This window comes from Dromiciops gliroides, chromosome 4, assembly GCF_019393635.1.
Source record: "Dromiciops gliroides isolate mDroGli1 chromosome 4, mDroGli1.pri, whole genome shotgun sequence".
In the NCBI taxonomy this organism is placed as follows: domain Eukaryota; kingdom Metazoa; phylum Chordata; class Mammalia; order Microbiotheria; family Microbiotheriidae; genus Dromiciops; species Dromiciops gliroides.
The window spans coordinates 477,311,444-477,329,975 of record NC_057864.1 but is presented as its reverse complement, the minus strand read 5'-3'; the positions used below and the strand labels follow the sequence as shown (position 1 = coordinate 477,329,975).

The following is an 18,532-nucleotide window of genomic DNA, read 5'->3' as shown; positions in this document are numbered from 1 at the left end:
TCAAATCTGGAGACACTTACAAAGAACAATATATTGACTGAGGAGCAAAAAGGTTACGTCCAAAAGTGCCAGGTGGTCACAAGAGAAACTCTTCTGTTTGGTGATTATTCAGCAAGCTGTCCCAAAGAGCCACAACATCTCTGCTTCCTTTCATGATTATGGCAAAGCCTTTGACTTCATCTCACATGTGCAACTTGTTCACAGACTAGGACTGTGCAAAATAAGCCCAGATGTGGTGAAAGCATCAAAGGGCACTTGGTACTGGAAAACCTTTGTATTTAAAACCTGCCACCAGTATAATAATGGCAAGAGTGACCAATGTAAATCATGACTTGTCTTCAGAGAAAACCCATTATGGTTCTACCTGAAATCCATTATTATCTTGGCCCTTTTTTTTTGGGGGGGGGGTGAGGCAATTGGGGTTAAGTGACTTGCCCAGAGTCACACAGCTAGTAAGTGTCAAGTGTCTGAGGCCAGATTTGAACTCAGGTCTTTCTGAATCCAGGGCCGGTGCTTTATCCACTGCGCCACCTAGCTGCCCCTATCTGAAATCCATTATTATCTCTCTTAAAAAGGAGTAAGTATGGGGGGCAGCTAAGGGATGCAGTGGATAGAGCACCGGCCCTGGATTCAGGAGGACCTGAGTTCAAATTCGGCCTTAGACACTTGACACTTACTAGCTGTGTGACCTTGGGCAAGTCACTTAACCCTCATTGCCCTACCAAAAACAAAACAAAACAAATAAATAAATAAACAAAAACAAACAAACAAAAGGAGTAAGTCTGGCTTCCAAATCAAAGAGAGAATCAAGCCAAAACATCTTATTAATCATTTGAATGACATGGATACAAGTTATATGGCTCCACAAGAGTTCCTTCATTTTGTGGATTCCTTCTCTAACAATATCAGAATGGACTCAACAAATATCAGGTTTTTAAAGTATACCAAGGAAAGATAGACACTGAAGGCTTTGAGCTTGAATGTGGAAGTCACGTTGAACCAAATGGATAAAGATGATTCATGAACAAATTAAGCATAAAGAAAACAGAAGGCTGAATATCCAAGAGACTTACTAGCATCCTGAAATCAAATCTGAATGTAAAGGCTAGGCTTAAAGAAACGAAAACTTACTAACAGCAGTCTTTTTTCCCCCAGGAGTATGTATGTATGTATGTATGTATGTATTTATTTATTTATTCATTCATTCATTCATTTATTCATTCATTCATTCATTCATTCATTCATTCATTTATTTATTTATTTAGACTTTTTCCACTTTTTCCCCACCTTACATATAAAAACAAATTGTAACATCAATTTTTAAAACTTTATGTTCCAGGGGCAGCTAGGTGGTGCAGTGGATAGAGCACTGCCCTGGAGTCAGGAGTACCTGAGTTCAAATCCGACCTCAGATACTTAACACTTACTAGCTGTGTGATCCTGGGCACGTCACTTAACCCCAATTGCCTCACTAAAAAACAAACAAAAAAACCCCTTTATGTTCCAAATTCTCATCCTTCCTACCTATTCCCCCCTTAGGAACTTAAGTAATTCAATATAAGTTATACATGTGTGTTCATGTAAAACATAGCAGACAAAAAAACTTTAGAAAAAGGAACTAACACAACAAAACATAATTACATCTGTATTCAGGTACCATCAGTTCTTTCTCTGTAGATGGATTGCATTTTTCATAAATCCTTCAGATTTGTCTTGGATCATTGCATTGCTAAAAATAAGTGAATCATTTGAAGCAGATCATCTTACAATATTGGCTGTTTATTTGTATACAGTACATTTCACTTTGCGTCAGCTCACGTAAGTCTCTCCAGGTTTTTCTGATAGCATCTTGCTCATCTTTTTTTTTTTTAAATAGTAAACGACATTTATATAGTACTTTTTTGGGGAAGGCAGGGCAATGAGGGTTAAGTGACTTGCCCAGGGTCACACAGCTGGTAAGTGTCGAGTGTCTGAGGCCGGACTTGAACTCAGGTCCTCCTGAATCCAGGACCCATGCTCTATCCACTGCACCACCTAGCAGCCCTATATAGTACTTTAAAGGGAAATTTCCTTACAAAACACCCATGAGGTTGATTATTGCAACAACAATAATAGCTGGCATTTATATAGTACCTTATACCTTCACAATAGCTCAGCAAAGTAAGTACCACCAGCACCACTGCCAGGACCATCATCACCATCCTCATCTTACATTGCTTCTGCTTCAGATTTTTTTCTCAGTTACTGTTGCTATAACAGCAGTCTTAATGTCTACTTTCAGAACTATAAAATAGGCCATACCGGATTTGAAAAGTGTCCTAGCAAAAATCCATCCAATATTCATGAAACAAAGCGTCTCTCACTGTAAGTGGGCTATGAGGAAAAAACCCAAACCAAATCCTCTACAAAAAAGAAGGAAGCAGATTAGTAACACTTTTTTTGAAGTCTTCAGAAATACTTTTGGAACAAGCAGATATCAATCACTAGGTAGTAAAGACTGAAAATAGGTATAGACCTTTGGGTTTCTCTCAGATAACTGAAAGTGGTTTACTTCTGGATAGAACCTGTAGAATGGCCCATATCCAAGAACAGACCCAAAAGACACTGCATGGGCAACTCCACATGAACTCAGCTAGTGATAAATTGACAAAGGAGCAAATAAATGACTGTCCTATGGAAATGAGGGGCTTATGATAACAATTCAACATCCTTTAAGGAGCCCAGACCGAGTGATTAATATTGATTTTGCAAGGAAGTGGCAGAAACACTTTACACCAAGCTGTCAATATTTACCACCTTCTGAATACCGAGAAAGACATGACCCTATGGCTAGAATCACATGTCAGAAGCTTACTATCTTTCATGAACTGACAAGTGACAAATCTCTCTCCTATAAATACAGACTTCAAGACAGCTTTAACAACTCAGCTAGTAAACTTGCATAGAAATTGAACCAGTTTGGTTGTTATTTAGTCATCTCCTGTCATGTTCAACTCTTCATGACCCAATTTGGGGTTTTCTTGGCAAAGATACTGGAATGGTTTTGTCATTTCCTTCTCCAGCTCATTTTACATATGAAAAAACTGAGGCAAACAGGGTTAAGTGATTTGCCCACAGTCTACAACTAGGAAGTATCTGAGGCTGGAATGGAACTTCCTGATGTCCAGACCCAGCACTCTTATCCACGGGGCCACTTCACTGAGCTAACTGAACTATTATCATAGGCCAAACTGTTGCCCATAATTGATCCATAGACATTCTGAACATGGTTTCTAACCGATGTCACCTTACCAGAACATCATAATCTCTCCAACCTGCCTGTAATGAAAAACTTTCTAAATGTAGAGACTTGGCATAGGATATCAAAATTACATGGGGACGGTTGAAGTAGCCATTATACTTGTGATTCTGGCTCCCACCAGAGATGCTTTCCATGAGCCTATGTTGGAAAAACCTTCCTCCAAATACTTTGATTCAACTGCAAACAGCATTTGTTGTCTACTTGTAAAATAGCCCACAGGACATTTAATGTAAAAGAATAATTTCCAGAAAGCAGCTTGTCCCGGGGCTAGTTCTTATCGAAAAAGATGAGAAGAAAAGGAAGATTGATCACTGCTCAGCAGACACACCAAGAGGTTCCAGGTTTACAGAAATACTTTTGGAAAAAATAGCCCTTCCTTCTCGAGGGCCATGACAGACACATACCCCTGGATTTGTCCAATGGAAGTGAAAGTGGTTTGTTCCAGGATGGAGCCTCTGAAACTTGCTCCAATCCAAAGACGGCATCATAAAGTCCTGCATGGGGCACATCTGCATGAATTTGAGCAATGATATATCAAATGAAACAGCCGCCAGAAGTGATTGTTGCTGAGTGATGTGAACAGAACAAGTTATACAACAACAAGGACATTGTGAGGAGAATCTTGAGAGAACTCTGGCCAATGCAACAGCCAACTCTGATTCCAGAGGACCAACGAGGGAGCATGCTGCCCACTTCCTGAAAGGGGATGGATTGACCACACAGAACAAGGCCTTCATTTTTAACTGCAGGGAATGGGGCGGGGTTGCTTTGTGCACCTTTGTATATGTGTTACAAAGGGTTTTTTCCCTCTTAAATTGGGACAGGAGAAGGAGGTTTAGAGAGCAAGAAAATAAATGCTTGTTAATTGAATAATAAAGTGAAAGATTGACAAATAATACTACCAGGGAGCATTATCTATCTCACTGATTCTAATACAAGGGAAATAACTGCTACACCCTCTTGACAAAATTTGACTTTCTTCTTCCTGTATTTGCAGAGATCCTGGACCCATGTGCAGAACTGTAAAAACAACATTCGGCCCAACAGAGGCTTTGTGGAGCAGCTGGTAGAATGGGAGAAGGTGATCCATGGGGCCGCTGTCACCGACATTTCAGATCCCCATTACTGACCCTTCCCCAAAGCTTCCCAGAAAAACAAAGCCTTCTATTTCTTCACTTCAGCTGGGGTCGACTCTTTGACCAGCCTGGGCCAGGAAGGAGGGAGGGGATTCTTGTGGTTCCCCTCCTCATCCTTTTATTCCAGAATTCCCAAGTAGTTGTGGCCTCCAGTCACGGCTTCAGGACAGTCCCCTTGGAGGTATTGGAGAAACAAGGAAGGGCTAAAGGGAGGAAAAGAAGGAGGAATCGGCCAAGTCACTTCTCCATTTGGTATCAGATTTCTTCTTTGTAAAATGAGGGGGCTGGAATAGGTGATTTCTGAGGTCTCTTCCAGTTCCCAGTCTTATGATGTGACAAAGCACTGTTACCTTCATGCCTTTACATCCTTGGTCCAAGTGGAACACATCTGGAAACAGCTCTCCAGCATGCCTGAAGAGGTGTCCTCCCCTCACTGCAGACCAAGCCAAAGTCATTTATACTCCTCCAGAACAGTTAGGTGGCTTCTCTTGAGCCCCTCTCCACTGAAGTGGTGCCTACACAAAGCTAATCCTGTGCATCAGAGAGGTTCCATGGATCTCTGAAGCTTCCTGAGATGTGGTTTGGACTAAGCCGGACCTGTCACGTCAGGGCTGTCCCAACCGTTTTAGGAGTGCTGCGGAATCCTGGGGTAGAGGAACTGGAAAGACAAATATTCTTCCAAGGGTGCTCTATCCCCAACCAAAATTCAACTATTTCTGGGTCTCCAGCAGCTTTGAAAGCCTCAGTGATCTCCCAGGTCCCAGTGAGATTCCAAATAGGGTGAGAGGGCCCCAGGCCCTGAAAAGTGGGGTGGGATTACATGGTATCCTTCCTCACTGCAGGCACCACCTTCTGGCCCTTAAACCCTGACCAAGGAGAACCCTGCCTTCGTTTAGCCCAGAAGAAGGGGTCTGCATCTTATCCATTGTTCCCAGTCCCAGTTACCTTTCTTCTTACTCATCTCTGCTGGTCTGTGCTTCTCAAAGAACGACTCCCACATTTCTAGAGGTATTAGAACTCAACAGAGACTTCATCCTAGGACCCTGGTCAAGTGCCAGGTCTCACTTAGAATGCAGCCTGGGGATGAGACGCCTTTGTGGGGCAGATTCCTCCGAGGTTGGTGAGCTCAGTTGGCCGTCAGCTGAGTATGGAAAGGGCGCAGGGTCTGGATTCCAACCAGGCTTCTGCTACTTGACAGTCGCTTCCCCTCCCTGGGCTTCAAGGCCCTCATCAGGAAATGGGAGAGTTGGATTTTATGTTCTTCTCGTGATCAAAACCCTCTGAAAGAAGTCCAGGGAAGATCAGTACAGAGACTATTATCCCCTTTTTCACAAATGGGGGAACTGAGGCTTAGAAAGGTAAACCCAGTGACTAAGAGCCAAAGCCAGGTCATTCCTGACTGACTGCATGTCCAGCATTCTTTCTGCCCCAATAAATCTGCCTCTCAGGAGAACCATTTATGATGTGAAATACAAGGAAACCTAGGGAATTGAGGACATTGAACTCCTTATCTGAGAGACAGTGTAGCATAGTGGGTAGAGAGCCAGTCTTGGAGACCTGAGTTCAGGTCCTACCTTTGGCCCACACTGTGTGACCCTGGACAAGTCACAATGACCTTTCAGTGCCCCCCAGACAGTCATTGAGTTTTATCCATAGAGTTTACCCACTGGGACTTCCCTATGCTAATGAAATCATAGATGTCAAAACCAAACCCAAACCAATCCCTTGCTGAAGCAGCCACCAGCTACTCCACAATTGTGACCTTTCTGCACTTTCCAGATCTCAGATATCAAAGAGAGATGGGCCTGTGGAAGTGGAGAGAGTGAGGTTGGGGCAAGGCATGAGGGACAGAAATCCCTCATAAGGGAGTCAGACACATTTGGGGACCATATTCCTCTACGCTTCTTGATTGCATCCGCATCAAACCCGGAAAGAGATGCAGAGAAGACTATGACCTTGGGGGGGTGGCGCTCTAAGTTCCTCCTGGGGCAGGCCCAAGCCCCCAAGACAAGCTTCTAGATGTATCAGGCAAGATGGCCAGAAGTCAGAGTGGATGTTCCCCTGTGGGGGGCAGCCAGAGTGTGTGAGTTGCTTGTGCTCAGCAGGGTTTCTATTCCTTTAATCTTTAGACCAGTGATTCTTTATGTTTTTGTGTGTCTTAGACCCCTTTGGTGTGTGTCTATTGAAGCCTGTGGACCCCGCCTCAGAATAATGTTTCTAAATGAGTAAAATAAAATACACAGGATTACAAAGGATACCAATTATGTTGAAATAGTGATTAGTTGTTTTTTTTTAGTTCATGGACCCCCAGCTTAAGAAACCTGCTTTAGATAGAGAATGTTGGTGGCATTCATCTGTCCCCACAAAGGTCTTTGGGTGTGTCTGTCCTCAGAGAAAGGGAAAAGGATGGGGGATGGGGCAGGAAGAGTCAAGTCAAGCATTTGTTAAGCACCATGAGGTCTGCAGTAGGCTAAACTCTAGGGCTACAAGTACCAGCAAAATGATAATCCCTGCCCTCAAAGAATTTATATTCTAATGGGAAGGCTGAAAGGTGGGGGCATGGTGGTGGCGAATTAAAAGCAAAACCAGGAGAGGAATGAAGAATGACCTGAGCCATTGGTGAGGACTCATCAACGAGAGAAACAAGGAACCAAGGTGTTCCAGAGTGAATGGATGATGAGGGTAACAGAGTAGAGGTTCAGATATTTGCACTAGTAGCACTGGTCTGTCCGATGCTTCAGATGTGTTGGTGAGACTGTGAACTGATACAACCATTATGAAGAGCAATCTGGAATTATGCCCAAAGAGTTATCAAACTGTGTGCACCCTTTGACCCAGCAATACCACTACTGGGTCTATTTCCCAAAGTGATTAGGGAACAGAATAGAATCTATATGTTCTAAAAGATTTATAGCAGCTCTTTTTGTGGTGGCAAAGAACTGATAACTGGGGAATGGCTGAACAAGTTGAGATGTATAATTGTGATGGAATACTACTGTGCTATAAGAAACTATGGGCTGCATCAATTAGGGAATGGCTGAACAAATTGTGGGATGAGATTATGATGAAATACTATTGTGCTATAAGAAATGATGAGCAGGATGCTTTCAGAAAAACCTGGGAAGACTTACATGAGCTGATGCAAAGTGAAATGTACTGTATACAAAATAACAGCAATATTGTAAGATGGGAAAAAAGGAAATGATTTTAGAAAAAATAGAAAGACTTGCATGAAATAATGAAAAATAAAATGAGCAGAACCAAGAGAACATTTATACAGTAACAGCAATATTGTTCAAAGAATAAGTGTAAAGTTGTGAGTATTATAAATACTCAGATCTACCACCAAAGACCTATGAAGGAAGATGCTATCTACTTCCAGAGAAAGAACTAATCAATAGAAGTATTCATAATATGGTTTCACACACACACACACATACACTGCATGTGTGCGCATTTGTGTATGTATGTCTGTATATGTATGTGTACGTGTGTGTGAAATGGCCTATAGTGTGGGGTGGGGAGCTGAGGCTCTGAGTGTCACCTAGCCATTTAGTCTAAGATGGCCTTCAACCCCTGTTTCACCAGTGAAATGAAGCTGCCTGAGCTAATCTAGCGCTTCTAGGCATCTGCCCTCTGATTTTGAGAACAAGAACAATGCCAGAGTTTTGGGGTCCTTACTCAAAGTGGATCTGAGATCACCTCCATTTGGAAGTTCATTCTGCTCTGGCTAGGCATGTTCCACACATCCCCACCCCACCCATGTGACTCTTGAGTTTTATTTTTCATTTTTTTGGCCACTTGGAAGATACCCATGGACCAGTCAGGAGATCCACTGGTTATCACTCACTCTCACCACATAACCTGACCAGCCCATCTTTTTCCTTCTGTTTGTATCTTGGATGACATCCTTAATAGTCTTGGCATTTGTGATGTATATGGTAGCCTTGTGCCTACCATTGCTTTTCCAGGGATCCTCAGTTTTGTAGGTTTCTGTGATTCATTACTTTGCCATCTGGTGACCAGCCTCAACAGAAACAACTGCTTTTGTTTTTGTTTTTATTTTTGAATCATAGAAGTATTTTTATTATTTTCTAGTTACATGTAGAGATCGTTTTCAACATTTGTTTTTTGTTGTTGTTGTTATTTTTTTGCGGGGCAATGAGGGTTAAGTGACTTGCCCAGGGTCACACAGCTAGTAAGTGTTAAGTGTCTGAGGCCGGATTTGAACTCAGGTCCTCCTGAATCCAGGGCCGGTGCTTTAACCACTGCGCCATCTAGCTGCCCCCAACATTTGTTTTAATAAGATTTTTAGATTTCTAGTTCCAGATTTTTCTCCCTCTCTCCCTTTCCTCCCCCCTCCCCAAGACAGCAAGCAATCTGACATAGCTTATATATGTACAATAACATGAAACATATTTCTGCATTAGTTATGTTGTGAAAGAGGAATCAGAACAAAAAGGAAAAATAAAAAAAGTAGAGACAGTATGGTTTAATCTGCATCCAGATTCCTTTTTTTCTGGATATGGAGAGCATTTTCCATCATGAGTCCTTTGGAATTGTCTTGGACCATTGTATTGCTAAGAAGAGTTAAGTCTATTATGACAACAACTGCTTTTAATGAAGTGAGATATAATTAGTCCTTTCTACTCCATACGGGAAGCCTGTGGTGAGCTATGAGTGAATTGTCTTTAAATCTCTAATCTAAGAGCTGTTGGCGAAGTCTGGCTCCGTCTGGTTTAGATCCCATACCAGAGAATTCAGTCTTGAGGATTAAGATTCAAGCTCCACCCCCATTTCTTTGCATTTCCCAGACCCAGCACTATCTACTACACTATTTGATTTTTCAACAGATAACTGCAGGTGGTGACTCATGGGGGTGGGGTGGGGGACGGAACTGAGGTTGGAGGAAGAGGTCGGGAATTGTGTTAGTCAAAGACCAGGAGCAGGCAGAAACCTCCCACGATGTTGGTTTGCCCCAGGCATAGGAAGCCATAGAAAGAATTATAAGACTTGACCTCGAATCCCCGCTCCAAAAACCTATTGGCTGTGATGCTGATGGAGTCACACAGAGTTCATCTCTCAGAGCCTGTAAAATGGAATTTAGTCAAATCAAATCAGCAATTATTTATTGTATACAGCCTATGTGCTGGGGCAGAATGGATGAAACTGTGTGTGAGCCCCGCTTCAGACATTGGCTGGCGGTCCGAGCCAAGGTACCTGCCTCAGTTTCCTCCTCCGCTGGGCCGGCCTGGCCGGAAAGCCGCGAATCCCAGCACCCTCAGCCACAGGCGGGCGGGGCTGCAATGCGCCCCGCCTCCCAGGTCCCGGTCCCGGATTGGCCCAGGCATCGGGGGCGGGGCCCGGCGGGCTCGAGGCCCCGCCCCCTCCCATTGGCCGGCGGCGGCGGCGCGGACCCCGGAAGTGGACGGCGGGGACAGCGGCGGCGCCGGCGGCTGGAGCGGGAGTGGCGGCTGGGGGAGAGGGTGCGGGGCGCAGGGCTCGGCAGGCGCGGGGAGCGGCGGGGCCTTCATGGAGGGGCCCCCCGCCCCCTCGGTGGGCACCTGCCTGCGGGACTGGGAGGAGCTGCAGCGGGACTTCCAGAGCATCCAGGTGAGCGGCCGGGGCCCGCCCCTGCAGCCCATTGGCCGAGCCGACCAGGTGTGGGCCCCGATTGGCCAACGCCGGCTGCCCATCCCGAGGGTCGGGACCCTCCAGAGCTGCTCGCGGGCCTCAGCTGGCCCCACGGGGAAATGGGCTGGCAGCCGCGCGGAGGGAGGCGGTGGGGACCCTGGGGGGCTGGAGGGAGAGAGCAGGGCAGCGTCGGCTGCCCTTCCGGCGGTTCCTGGCCGCTGAGGTCCGGCCGCCCCGTTCGATTCCCCGGCTTGTCCGGTTGAGAATACCCCAGGTGTGTGGGGGCAGCCGGCATTCCGAAGCCCTAGAGCCTGGCGATGGCGTAACCATCTCATTTTTACATATGAGGAAACTGAGGCCAGGGAGGGGAGGAGACTTGCCCGTGGTCACACCGGGAGTAACAGAGTTGAGCCAGGTCGTCTGACTTCCTCTTTCCATCCTCCCCTTCGCCAGGGAGTCCAGGCTTCACGAGGCCCCACTGCACCCCCACCCTGCCCTCCCTGGCGTTTAAAGTCCGAGAATCCTCGTCCTGGCTAGAGAGAAGCCGAGGGCTACCCTCCCGTGCCTTGTCTCGGGTCACGCACACGGACCCACGCACGCACGCCTAGGACTGTAATCTATAAGCGAGGTGGTGGAAACGGAGGCCGGACAGGGGTCATTCCACACGTGGCCATTGTCCCCTACCGAGCGGGAAGGCCTCGTCCCTTAGGGCCTCCCCACAGAGGCTAGCTTGAACCTCTCCTGGGCTCCCACAGAGGTTTCCAGATTGTGGATGTTTGCTTAGAAAGCTATCATTTAAAGCTATCCTTGTCAGCCTTCCCAAACGCCCCATCTCCTTTGCCCTCCTTGGAAACTTCCTATCTGACACTCTTGGGTGTGCCAAGCCTCTGGCCCCATCTCACCAACTGCTTTGCAGAGCAAACCAGCCCTATTGTGTGTCCCCCCCCCCCCCCCCCCCCGCACCCGAGGCTGGGCATCACGCCAACCAGTCCATAGGCCAGTTAACCCACCCCTGGAGTTGGGCTGGAAATCCCAGGAAGGTGTCGCTAATATGCCCCTTGACCCATAGGCTGGAGCCCTTGCAAGCGCTTTGAGCTGGGCATGAATCCGGGTTGCCAGGCCACCCGCCAGAGGGTCTCCTGCCTTCCTGCCCACCTGCCAAGGCCAGCCCTGGCCAAGATTCAGCAGGAGCTGGGACTGAGTCAGCCACACCTGGAACCCTTGCTTGGCCCCCCTCTCCTCTGGCACTCTCTTAATGTTCCCTGCCAGGGAGCTTTCTGTCCTGACCCCTGACCACAATGTATGTGCTTGCATTTGGGTGTGGCTTTATCCAGAAACAAGAAGGCTCCCCTGCCTGGGTGCCTGGTTTTCTCTGGCCCACCACTGCTGCCAGGACCCTGGAGAATTTCTTCACATTGACTGTTAACCAATCCCATTAACGGAGAATTTCTTCTGAGAGTCCCACCCCCAAGGGCAAAGGGCCCCTCCGCAGGCACTTGGGTGAAGGTCACATACAACCTGGGCCCAGGGTGCACTGGGGCTCCGCTTTGGACATGCACTAAGAAGTTCAAGGACTGAAGTTGGCAAACTTGAATCCATTAGGACAGGCACCCGTGAAGGGGAGCCAGAAGGCTTGTTTTCCTGTGTCAGTTACTGCTCCTACTCTCCCATTCCCTAAAAGTAGGGGGAGTGGGGGTGGAGCAGTAACCTAAGAATGCTGGGAGGGGAGGAAGGTGGCCTATCGGGTAGCCACCCACTTACTCACTATTGCAGATGAAGGGCCTGCTGGGTCCAGAGTCTTACGTTAGCATTGGGGGGAGACTAAAGGAAGAGACTTAATTTTCATCCGTCGGGAACCCCTGATGGTTGAGGGAAGACATGATCCCTGCCCAAGCCTAACACCTACGTCTCCCTCCTTAAGTCATTAGATATTTCCGATGGCATTTTGGGGCAGAATATCCAGGGACGTCCCTGTTCCTGGGAAGGCTTGGGAGAGACGTGGCAGGGGGGACACATGGATGGCACTTCCTTGGGATCCCTGGGCCAGGGCCCAGGCAATAGGTGGAGCCGCCTCTTTGGGGGAGGTGGCCCGCTTGGCCAATGGACTGGTTTCATGCTACCCAGCAGACACAGGCCTGAGATTCAGAGGCTTGGGGGCCTCCTGTCTTGGCACCATGTGGAAGAGATGATCAAGGAGATGCCCCTTATACCTGCCCTGAGATTCCTCATCTCATGCTTGCCCAGATGTTTTCTGTCCTGATTCCTAGTGCCCCACCAAGGGGCCCCAAGAGTTAAGTGGAAGGAGGTAGAGCCTGCCTCAGACAGGCCTGGCCTCATCTCTGTGCAGGGCCTATTTCCTGGAAGATGAGCATCCCCAGGGTCCAGACTAAGCTGGCCATTCTGCTCCCAGCCCAGCAGCCTCCTCCTGGTGGTAGCATGGGGAGAGCCTGGGGGCACCCAGACAAAGCAGCCTAGCCTGATGTTGGCCAAGGGTATGGGCTGCCTTAATCCACCCCTGGGAGCCGGATGTCCACACTTCCCTGGCTCCTCCCCCTGGGACTGCAGGGTCTCCAGGGTCCTTCCTATATGGCTCCCGCTGAGTGCCCAAACTCATCCCCGTGATTGGGGCCCTCGGCCTGAGCTTTGGTCTCTCCCTCGCCTCCAGGATACCCACCGGGAGTACCGCCTGCAGCTTGAGGAGCTGACCAAGCTGCAGAGAAACTGCTCCACCTCCATTGCTCGGCAGAAGAAGAAACTCAAGGAGCTGGTCTTGACCCTGAAGAAGTATGTGACTGTGGGGCTGGGTGTCACCAGCCCAGCCCCACTGCTGTCCCTGGTCCGTGGGTGCATGGGGAGAGTGATGGAACGGAGCAGCTGCCAGCCCTTGGGAGAGAGAGGTTAGGCCAGGCGCCTCTGTCTCCTGAGCTGGCCTCACCTGGCCTGGCCTAGCCCAGAGACTACTGCAAGGAAGCCAGCCAGACTCAGTCTAGTCTGGACTGGGCTCCACCTGACCCCTGAGACAAGGCAAGGAAGCCTGACCTCTGGCTGTTTGCTCATCTATAAAATGGGGATTCCTGGCGTGGAACAGAGGCCTAAGCAGTGGCCAGTACTTTGAGAAACCTGGAGCCAGCTCTGTGTGTCCCAGGCTGGCCAGGGTGTTTTGCCCTTTGGGCTGGGCCGAGGACAAGGGGCAGGATCCACAGCTAGAGCTGACTGACTGCCAGGTTTGGTGAAACTCCCGGCGTTCCAGCCCCTGGCATGGCCAGCCAAGACCTCTCTTCCCACTGTGCCCTACAGATGCAGAACCTCTGTCCCATCAGTCAAGGAGGAGATGGTACAGGAGATTGAGAATCTGATCAAAGAGAGACAAGGCATCTTCTTTGACATGGAGGCTTATTTGCCCAAGAAAAATGGGTAAGGGGACAGGGGCCGGTGCTGGACAAGTCCCCTCTCTGTAGCCCTGGCTGCTCCCTGCTCAGCTGGCCTCTGGGGGTGGCAGCCTGACTGGGAGGGAGGCCCTGGCTGTTCCCTCTCCAAGATTCGGTGCTTCTTGGAACCCCGCCCCCCCATTCAGATCCCTAAAGTCAGGACGGTGGGGAGGGGATCTAGCTGCCATGGGCCCGTGGAGGTGGGTTGGGGGGGGGGAGGAGAGGATGGTTCCTGTGTCCCAGAGGGCCCAAGGTTTGGAGGATGTGACCGGGGCCTCTCCTCACCCCCACCCCATGTCCCTCTGTCTAGGCTCTACCTGAGTCTGGTCCTAGGAAGCGTCAACGTTACACTCCTCAGCAAGCAGGCTAAGTAATCTTCCCCAGCCGTGGAGGTCTCTCCTCCCCTCCCCTGCCCTCCCCACCCAGCCCCATGGCCCTGTGGCCCAGGGGAGTCTACAGCCTCAGAGTTCTCTCTGGCCTGCTCCCCATCCCCCTCCCTAGAAGGGAAGGACCCCAGGGTCTGGTGTCAGAAGAGCTGAATGCCGGCTCTGCTTCTCCCACCTAGGTGACTCTGAGCGAGCCCCAGTGTTCTCAGTGTCGTCCCATGTGAAATGGGGGGCCTGACCAGATGGTTTTGAGATGCCCCTCCAGCTCAAGCTAAGCAGCACGGGCTTGGGAGGCAAGCTGAGTGTCCCAGTGCATCCCTGGGCACAGGATCCCCCAACCCCCCCCCCATCCCCCTGAGGTGGGCACCTCAGCCTGAGTGGCCTCCTGCCAACAGGTTTGCCTACAAGGACGAGTATGAGAAGTTCAAGCTTTACCTTACCATCATCCTCATCCTCATCTCCTTCACCTGCCGCTTCCTCCTCAATTCTCGGTAGGCCTCACACTGCACAGGGCTGGACCCAAACTTCCTCCCTTGACTGACTGGCCTGAAGAATGGGCGGGGGTAGGGCCTCCGGGCCAGGCTCCAGCCTGGGGCCTTAGGAACCTTGTCACACTCTCCTCCTGTCCTTACCACACCAAGCTAGGTCTGAGTTCCTCTTTCTCTTCAGGGTGACAGATGCAACGTTCAACTTCCTGTTGGTGTGGTACTACTGCACGCTGACCATCCGGGAAAGCATCCTCATTAACAACGGGTCTCGGTGAGCCTGCTCCTCTACCTCCTCCGCCCCTCACACGCACCGTGGGCCCCTTCCTCCCCCTCTCCCCCTCCCTCCCCTCCCCTCTCCTCTCACTTCCCCTCCCCTCCTTCCCTCCCGCTCCTATTGGCTGCTGCATCTTTCTCTCCTCTGATGCCCACCCCCTCCCCTTTAAGAGCTGGGTGAATGGGAGTAGGATGGTAGTGAGTGGCGGTCACCAGGACGCAGTTGGAAGGAGTTTGTGGCTCTCTGGTTGCTTCCCTATATTTTACTCTTTGGGAGAGGTGGGTGAGGGCTCTGAGAGCTTTTGCGAAGGAAGATGAGCCACCTCTTCCCCTGTCTCAGGATCAAAGGCTGGTGGGTGTTCCATCACTACATCTCTACCTTCTTATCCGGAGTCATGCTGACATGGTGAGCATCCTCGTCTCTCCTGTTCCCCCATTTCTGGCCGCCTTCCCCAGCCTTTCCTCAGAGCCCATGCAGACACTGTCTCTCAAAGCCACAGACGGCAGAGCCAGAGGGGAGGCTGGAGCGCCTCTCATCAGGGCCCCACATGGTATAGAAAAAGGAGACAGATGGGGGGGGGCAGGTCTCGAGGAAAGTCCCATGGCCAGGATTCATCCCCAGGTGTCCTGAGCCTCTCCTCTGGGGCTCACACCATGACCCTGGGGCCCCGGCTAGAGGGAGGGGAGAGCACCAAGAACCAGCACAATCCTACTCCAAGCCTTCTGCCTCACTGGGCCTCTTCCTCCCCCCAGGCCTGATGGACTCATGTACCAGAAGTTTCGAAACCAGTTCCTGTCTTTTTCCATGTACCAGAGTGAGTGTCTCGGACATGGCCGGGGCCCTCTCTAGCCCCCATCACTGCTTCCTGCCCCTCCTGGGTGTGCAGGGAGCCATGGCGGGAGGTGAGGGAGGTTTGGGAAGAGGAGCCTCCCTTCCCCCACACTGGGCCTTCTCTGCCAGGCTTTGTGCAGTTCCTTCAGTACTACTACCAGAGTGGATGCCTGTACCGCCTGCGGGCCCTGGGCGAGAGGCATAACATGGACCTCACTGTGGGTGAGTGGAGCCTCTCCTTCCTCTTGTCCCAGCAAGCCCTGGAGGGGAGGAGGGGCTGACTCTGGGCATCCTTCACCCTCTGCTGCCGCTGCTGATGCTAACCCTGGGCCCCCTCCCCTCCTGCCTTTCTCTTCCTTCTGCCAGAGGGCTTCCAGTCCTGGATGTGGAGGGGCCTCACGTTCCTGCTCCCCTTTCTCTTCTTTGGTCACGTGAGTCTGCAGGCCCTTTCCCCTCCCCGCCCTCTCTGCCCCCAGCTCTAGGCCCGAGGACCCCTTCCAGGGGCCTGTGCTAGCCCCCAGGCCTCCATGCCATATCATCTGTGTCATCTATCCCCTCTAGTTTTGGCAGCTGTTTAATGCGGTGACGTTGTTCCAGCTGGCCCAGGAGCCACAGTGTAAGGAGTGGCAGGTGAGGACCCCCCCAAGGGGAGTGGGACCACCAGGGCCCCTCTGCCTGACCAACCGGGGCTGACATCTGCCATCCCTCCCTCCAGGTGCTCATGTGTGGCCTCCCTTTCCTTTTCCTCTTCCTCGGTAACTTCTTCACTACTCTCCGGGTGGTCCATCAGAAGTTCCACAGCCAGCACAGAAGCAAGAAGGACTGACCCTGGGGCCAGGCACAGGCCAGGCACAGGACAGGCTCTGCCCCGGTGCCCTGAGCCCAGGCCACAGCAGCCGCCACCTTCTCCTTCCCCAGAAAAGTCTGTGACTGAGCCCCAGAGGAGCCCAGAGCAGCCCTGCTCTCCCCCTCCACCCCACCCCCAGTCACCCACCTGAGCCAGTGGGCCACAGGGATCCTTGGGTAAGGGCAGGTTCCCTACCTGCCTCCCCAGCTACTCCTGGCCTGGGCCCCTCCGCCCACAGCCAGCTCCTGTCCTCTATACTTGTGGGGTCCGAGGATTCTCTCATTACCCCTTGTCCCGTGTTCTGGGCTCCCCACTTAAACCCCCAGGCCCTTTGTGTGCCTTGGTGCTGAAGCAATCCTTGAGAAGCAAGGCTCAAATAAAGGAATTGACGGGGGCCAGAGGCAGCTGGAGTAAACGTATTTTCTTACTGGCCCCAGAAGGGCCATCCCATGGCAGCAGTGCTCAGGACTGCTTACTCCCACACCCCAAGGTTGGCTGCTAGTCCCTAGCTGCCACAGGGACAGAGCAGTGCCATCTCCACTCGCTGCCAGGAAGCCCCTGTGGTCCTGGAGAAACCCTCCCTCAGCAGCTGGGAGGCCTGGGCTTCCCAGGGGCTTGGTCTTGGGGCAGAATGTCTCCCAGACACACGGATGGAGTCAATGCAGGGAAATATTGCCTATTTTCATAGCAAACAAATCGACACCAGGATATTTGATACAATTTTCACATTTAATGTTCTGGAGGGGAAACATCACTAACCAAGTCCCCTCATAGCCCCTCTTCACACCACGAGGAAGAGCTGGGCTGCACAAAGTTCCAGAGCTCAGAGCCGAGCCAAAGCTGCTCACACACAATTCAAAGCTACTCCAAGGGCAGATACAGAAAAAAACCAAAAACAATTTTATTCCAAGGGTCACTGGACATTTCAAAAGTATTTACACTCATTGGACGTTCTGTGGTACCCACCCAGCATTCTCTCCCCAAAGCCCGGTTCTTGGCTGAGGCCAATATCAACAGGCAGGAAACTCAGAAAACTAGGGAGTAAGGAGGGTCTTAGAGCCCCCGAGGCACCAGGATTGGCTGCAGTGGGCAGAGGCCCTGGCTTTGAGATTGCCCCCACTTCTCTCCCCATTGAGCAGCAACTTTCAAGGCCTTGGCCTGATGCCGGCAGTCGGGAGACAGACCAAAGGCCACTGGATTCCCAACCCACACGGAGGGGAAGGGGGTGGGCACTTTGGCACAGGAAGAGCCCTGGCCACAGGCATCCTAGACTCCAGTCACTGGGGTAGGGACCCACCTAATCCTTCCCTCCTCTTCCAAAAGGGTAGGGGAAGCTAGGTTCCCCTCTCTAAACCCCAGGGGTACTTGGGAGTTGAGGTAGAGGAGGCCATGGCCTGGGGACGGGAGGCAGGCTTTGCTCTGACCCCCTTGCCCCCACATCCCCAACTTATGACGTCAAGAGCACAGAAGCAGTCATGCTGTCCCCGTGCCGCTCTGGGACATCCTAAATGGTGACCGTTAGCTAGGGCTTGGCTGCCAGTGGGCTCTGCTCGGGTGGTCCCTTGGCCCTTCCTGGCCAGGCCAAGGTTGTTTCAACCTAGTAAGAGTGAGAAGGCAATGAGAAAGGGACTGATTACTGGGTACAAAAGATCTGGTGGTGGGCTGGGGGGGTTGGAGCCAGTCCTTAGGCCTCCTCCTTGCCAAGGCCCTCTCTCAGTCCCCAGGCTAGGCCGGGGCATCCTAGCTCCAGACGTCCAGGGAATAGCGCCCCTTAGCCATCAGTTTCTTGATGAAGTCCACAGCCTGTGAGTGGCTCATGCCCCCAAATTCGGACACGATGTCACAGAACACATTCTGCACGTCCCGAGCCATGTTCCGGGCATCCCTGGAGGAGGGGAAGAAGGAAGGCCGGGCTAGAGCCAGGGGCCCGGCCCCGCCCCGCCCCGCAGGCCTCCTCTACACCTGGCCCCTCTACACCTGGCCCCTCCTGGCCCGCCCCATTGGCCCTCCTCTACACCTGGCCCCTCCTGGCCCGCCCCGCCCCCTCACGCGCTCACTCACCCGCACACGTAGATGTGCGCGCTGCCCTCCTGGATCAGCCGCCAGAGATTTTCCTTGTTCTGCTTCATCAGGTGCTGCACATAAACCTGGCCGAGAGGAAGGTGGGGTTGGGGTAGGGGTGCGGGGCCCGGGGCTCGGCCTCAACC

At 51.1% G+C, this 18,532-nt stretch overlaps 3 protein-coding genes across 5 annotated transcripts in view; 2 read left to right on the top strand and 1 right to left on the bottom strand.

Annotated features, from left to right (window-relative positions):
- STYXL1 (serine/threonine/tyrosine interacting like 1) overlaps positions 1 to 6,636 on the top strand; it is a 68,358-nt gene extending 61,722 nt beyond the window's left edge. Inside the window, exon 9 of the mRNA XM_044004877.1 lies at positions 4,299 to 6,636. Coding sequence (XP_043860812.1) covers positions 4,299 to 4,430 — 132 coding nt within the window. The 3' untranslated portion in view covers positions 4,431 to 6,636. The remainder of the gene's footprint in view (positions 1 to 4,298) is intronic.
- A 3,256-nt stretch (positions 6,637 to 9,892) lies between these two features.
- On the top strand, positions 9,893 to 16,729 carry TMEM120A (transmembrane protein 120A). Of its 2 annotated transcripts, none has more exons than XM_043963430.1 (12): positions 9,893 to 10,050; positions 12,737 to 12,855; positions 13,369 to 13,485; positions 13,810 to 13,869; positions 14,281 to 14,376; positions 14,555 to 14,644; positions 14,987 to 15,052; positions 15,400 to 15,461; positions 15,608 to 15,700; positions 15,845 to 15,909; positions 16,040 to 16,108; positions 16,269 to 16,729. In XM_043963430.1, exons 1-12 carry the CDS (start codon positions 9,970 to 9,972, stop codon positions 16,302 to 16,304), a joined length of 954 nt encoding a protein of 317 aa, XP_043819365.1. In that variant the 5' UTR covers positions 9,893 to 9,969; the 3' UTR covers positions 16,305 to 16,729. The 2 variants fall into 2 exon arrangements, with proteins under 2 accessions (XP_043819365.1, XP_043819363.1); XM_043963428.1 differs by having other exon boundaries at positions 16,194 to 16,729.
- Positions 16,730 to 17,035: 306 nt separating this feature from the next.
- The window catches only part of LOC122755357 (NADPH--cytochrome P450 reductase), an 80,168-nt gene continuing 78,671 nt past the window's right edge, over positions 17,036 to 18,532 (bottom strand). For both annotated transcript variants that reach the window (XM_044003676.1, XM_044003675.1), the window contains exons 15-16: positions 18,387 to 18,472; positions 17,036 to 18,210 (exon numbers count right to left, since the gene is read on the bottom strand). In XM_044003676.1, the coding sequence (XP_043859611.1) occupies positions 18,066 to 18,210; positions 18,387 to 18,472 (231 nt within the window). In that variant the 3' untranslated portion in view covers positions 17,036 to 18,065. The remainder of the gene's footprint in view (positions 18,211 to 18,386; positions 18,473 to 18,532) is intronic.

Coding starts and splice junctions, on each gene's coding strand:
- TMEM120A (XM_043963428.1), top strand. CDS start 9,970: ATGGAGGGGCCCCCCGCCCCCTCGGTGGGCACCTGCCTGCGGGACTGG. Junction 15,701..15,844: donor TAACATGGACCTCACTGTGG/GTGAGTGGAGCC, acceptor TCCTTCTGCCAG/AGGGCTTCCAGTCCTGGATG. Junction 15,910..16,039: donor CCTTTCTCTTCTTTGGTCAC/GTGAGTCTGCAG, acceptor TATCCCCTCTAG/TTTTGGCAGCTGTTTAATGC.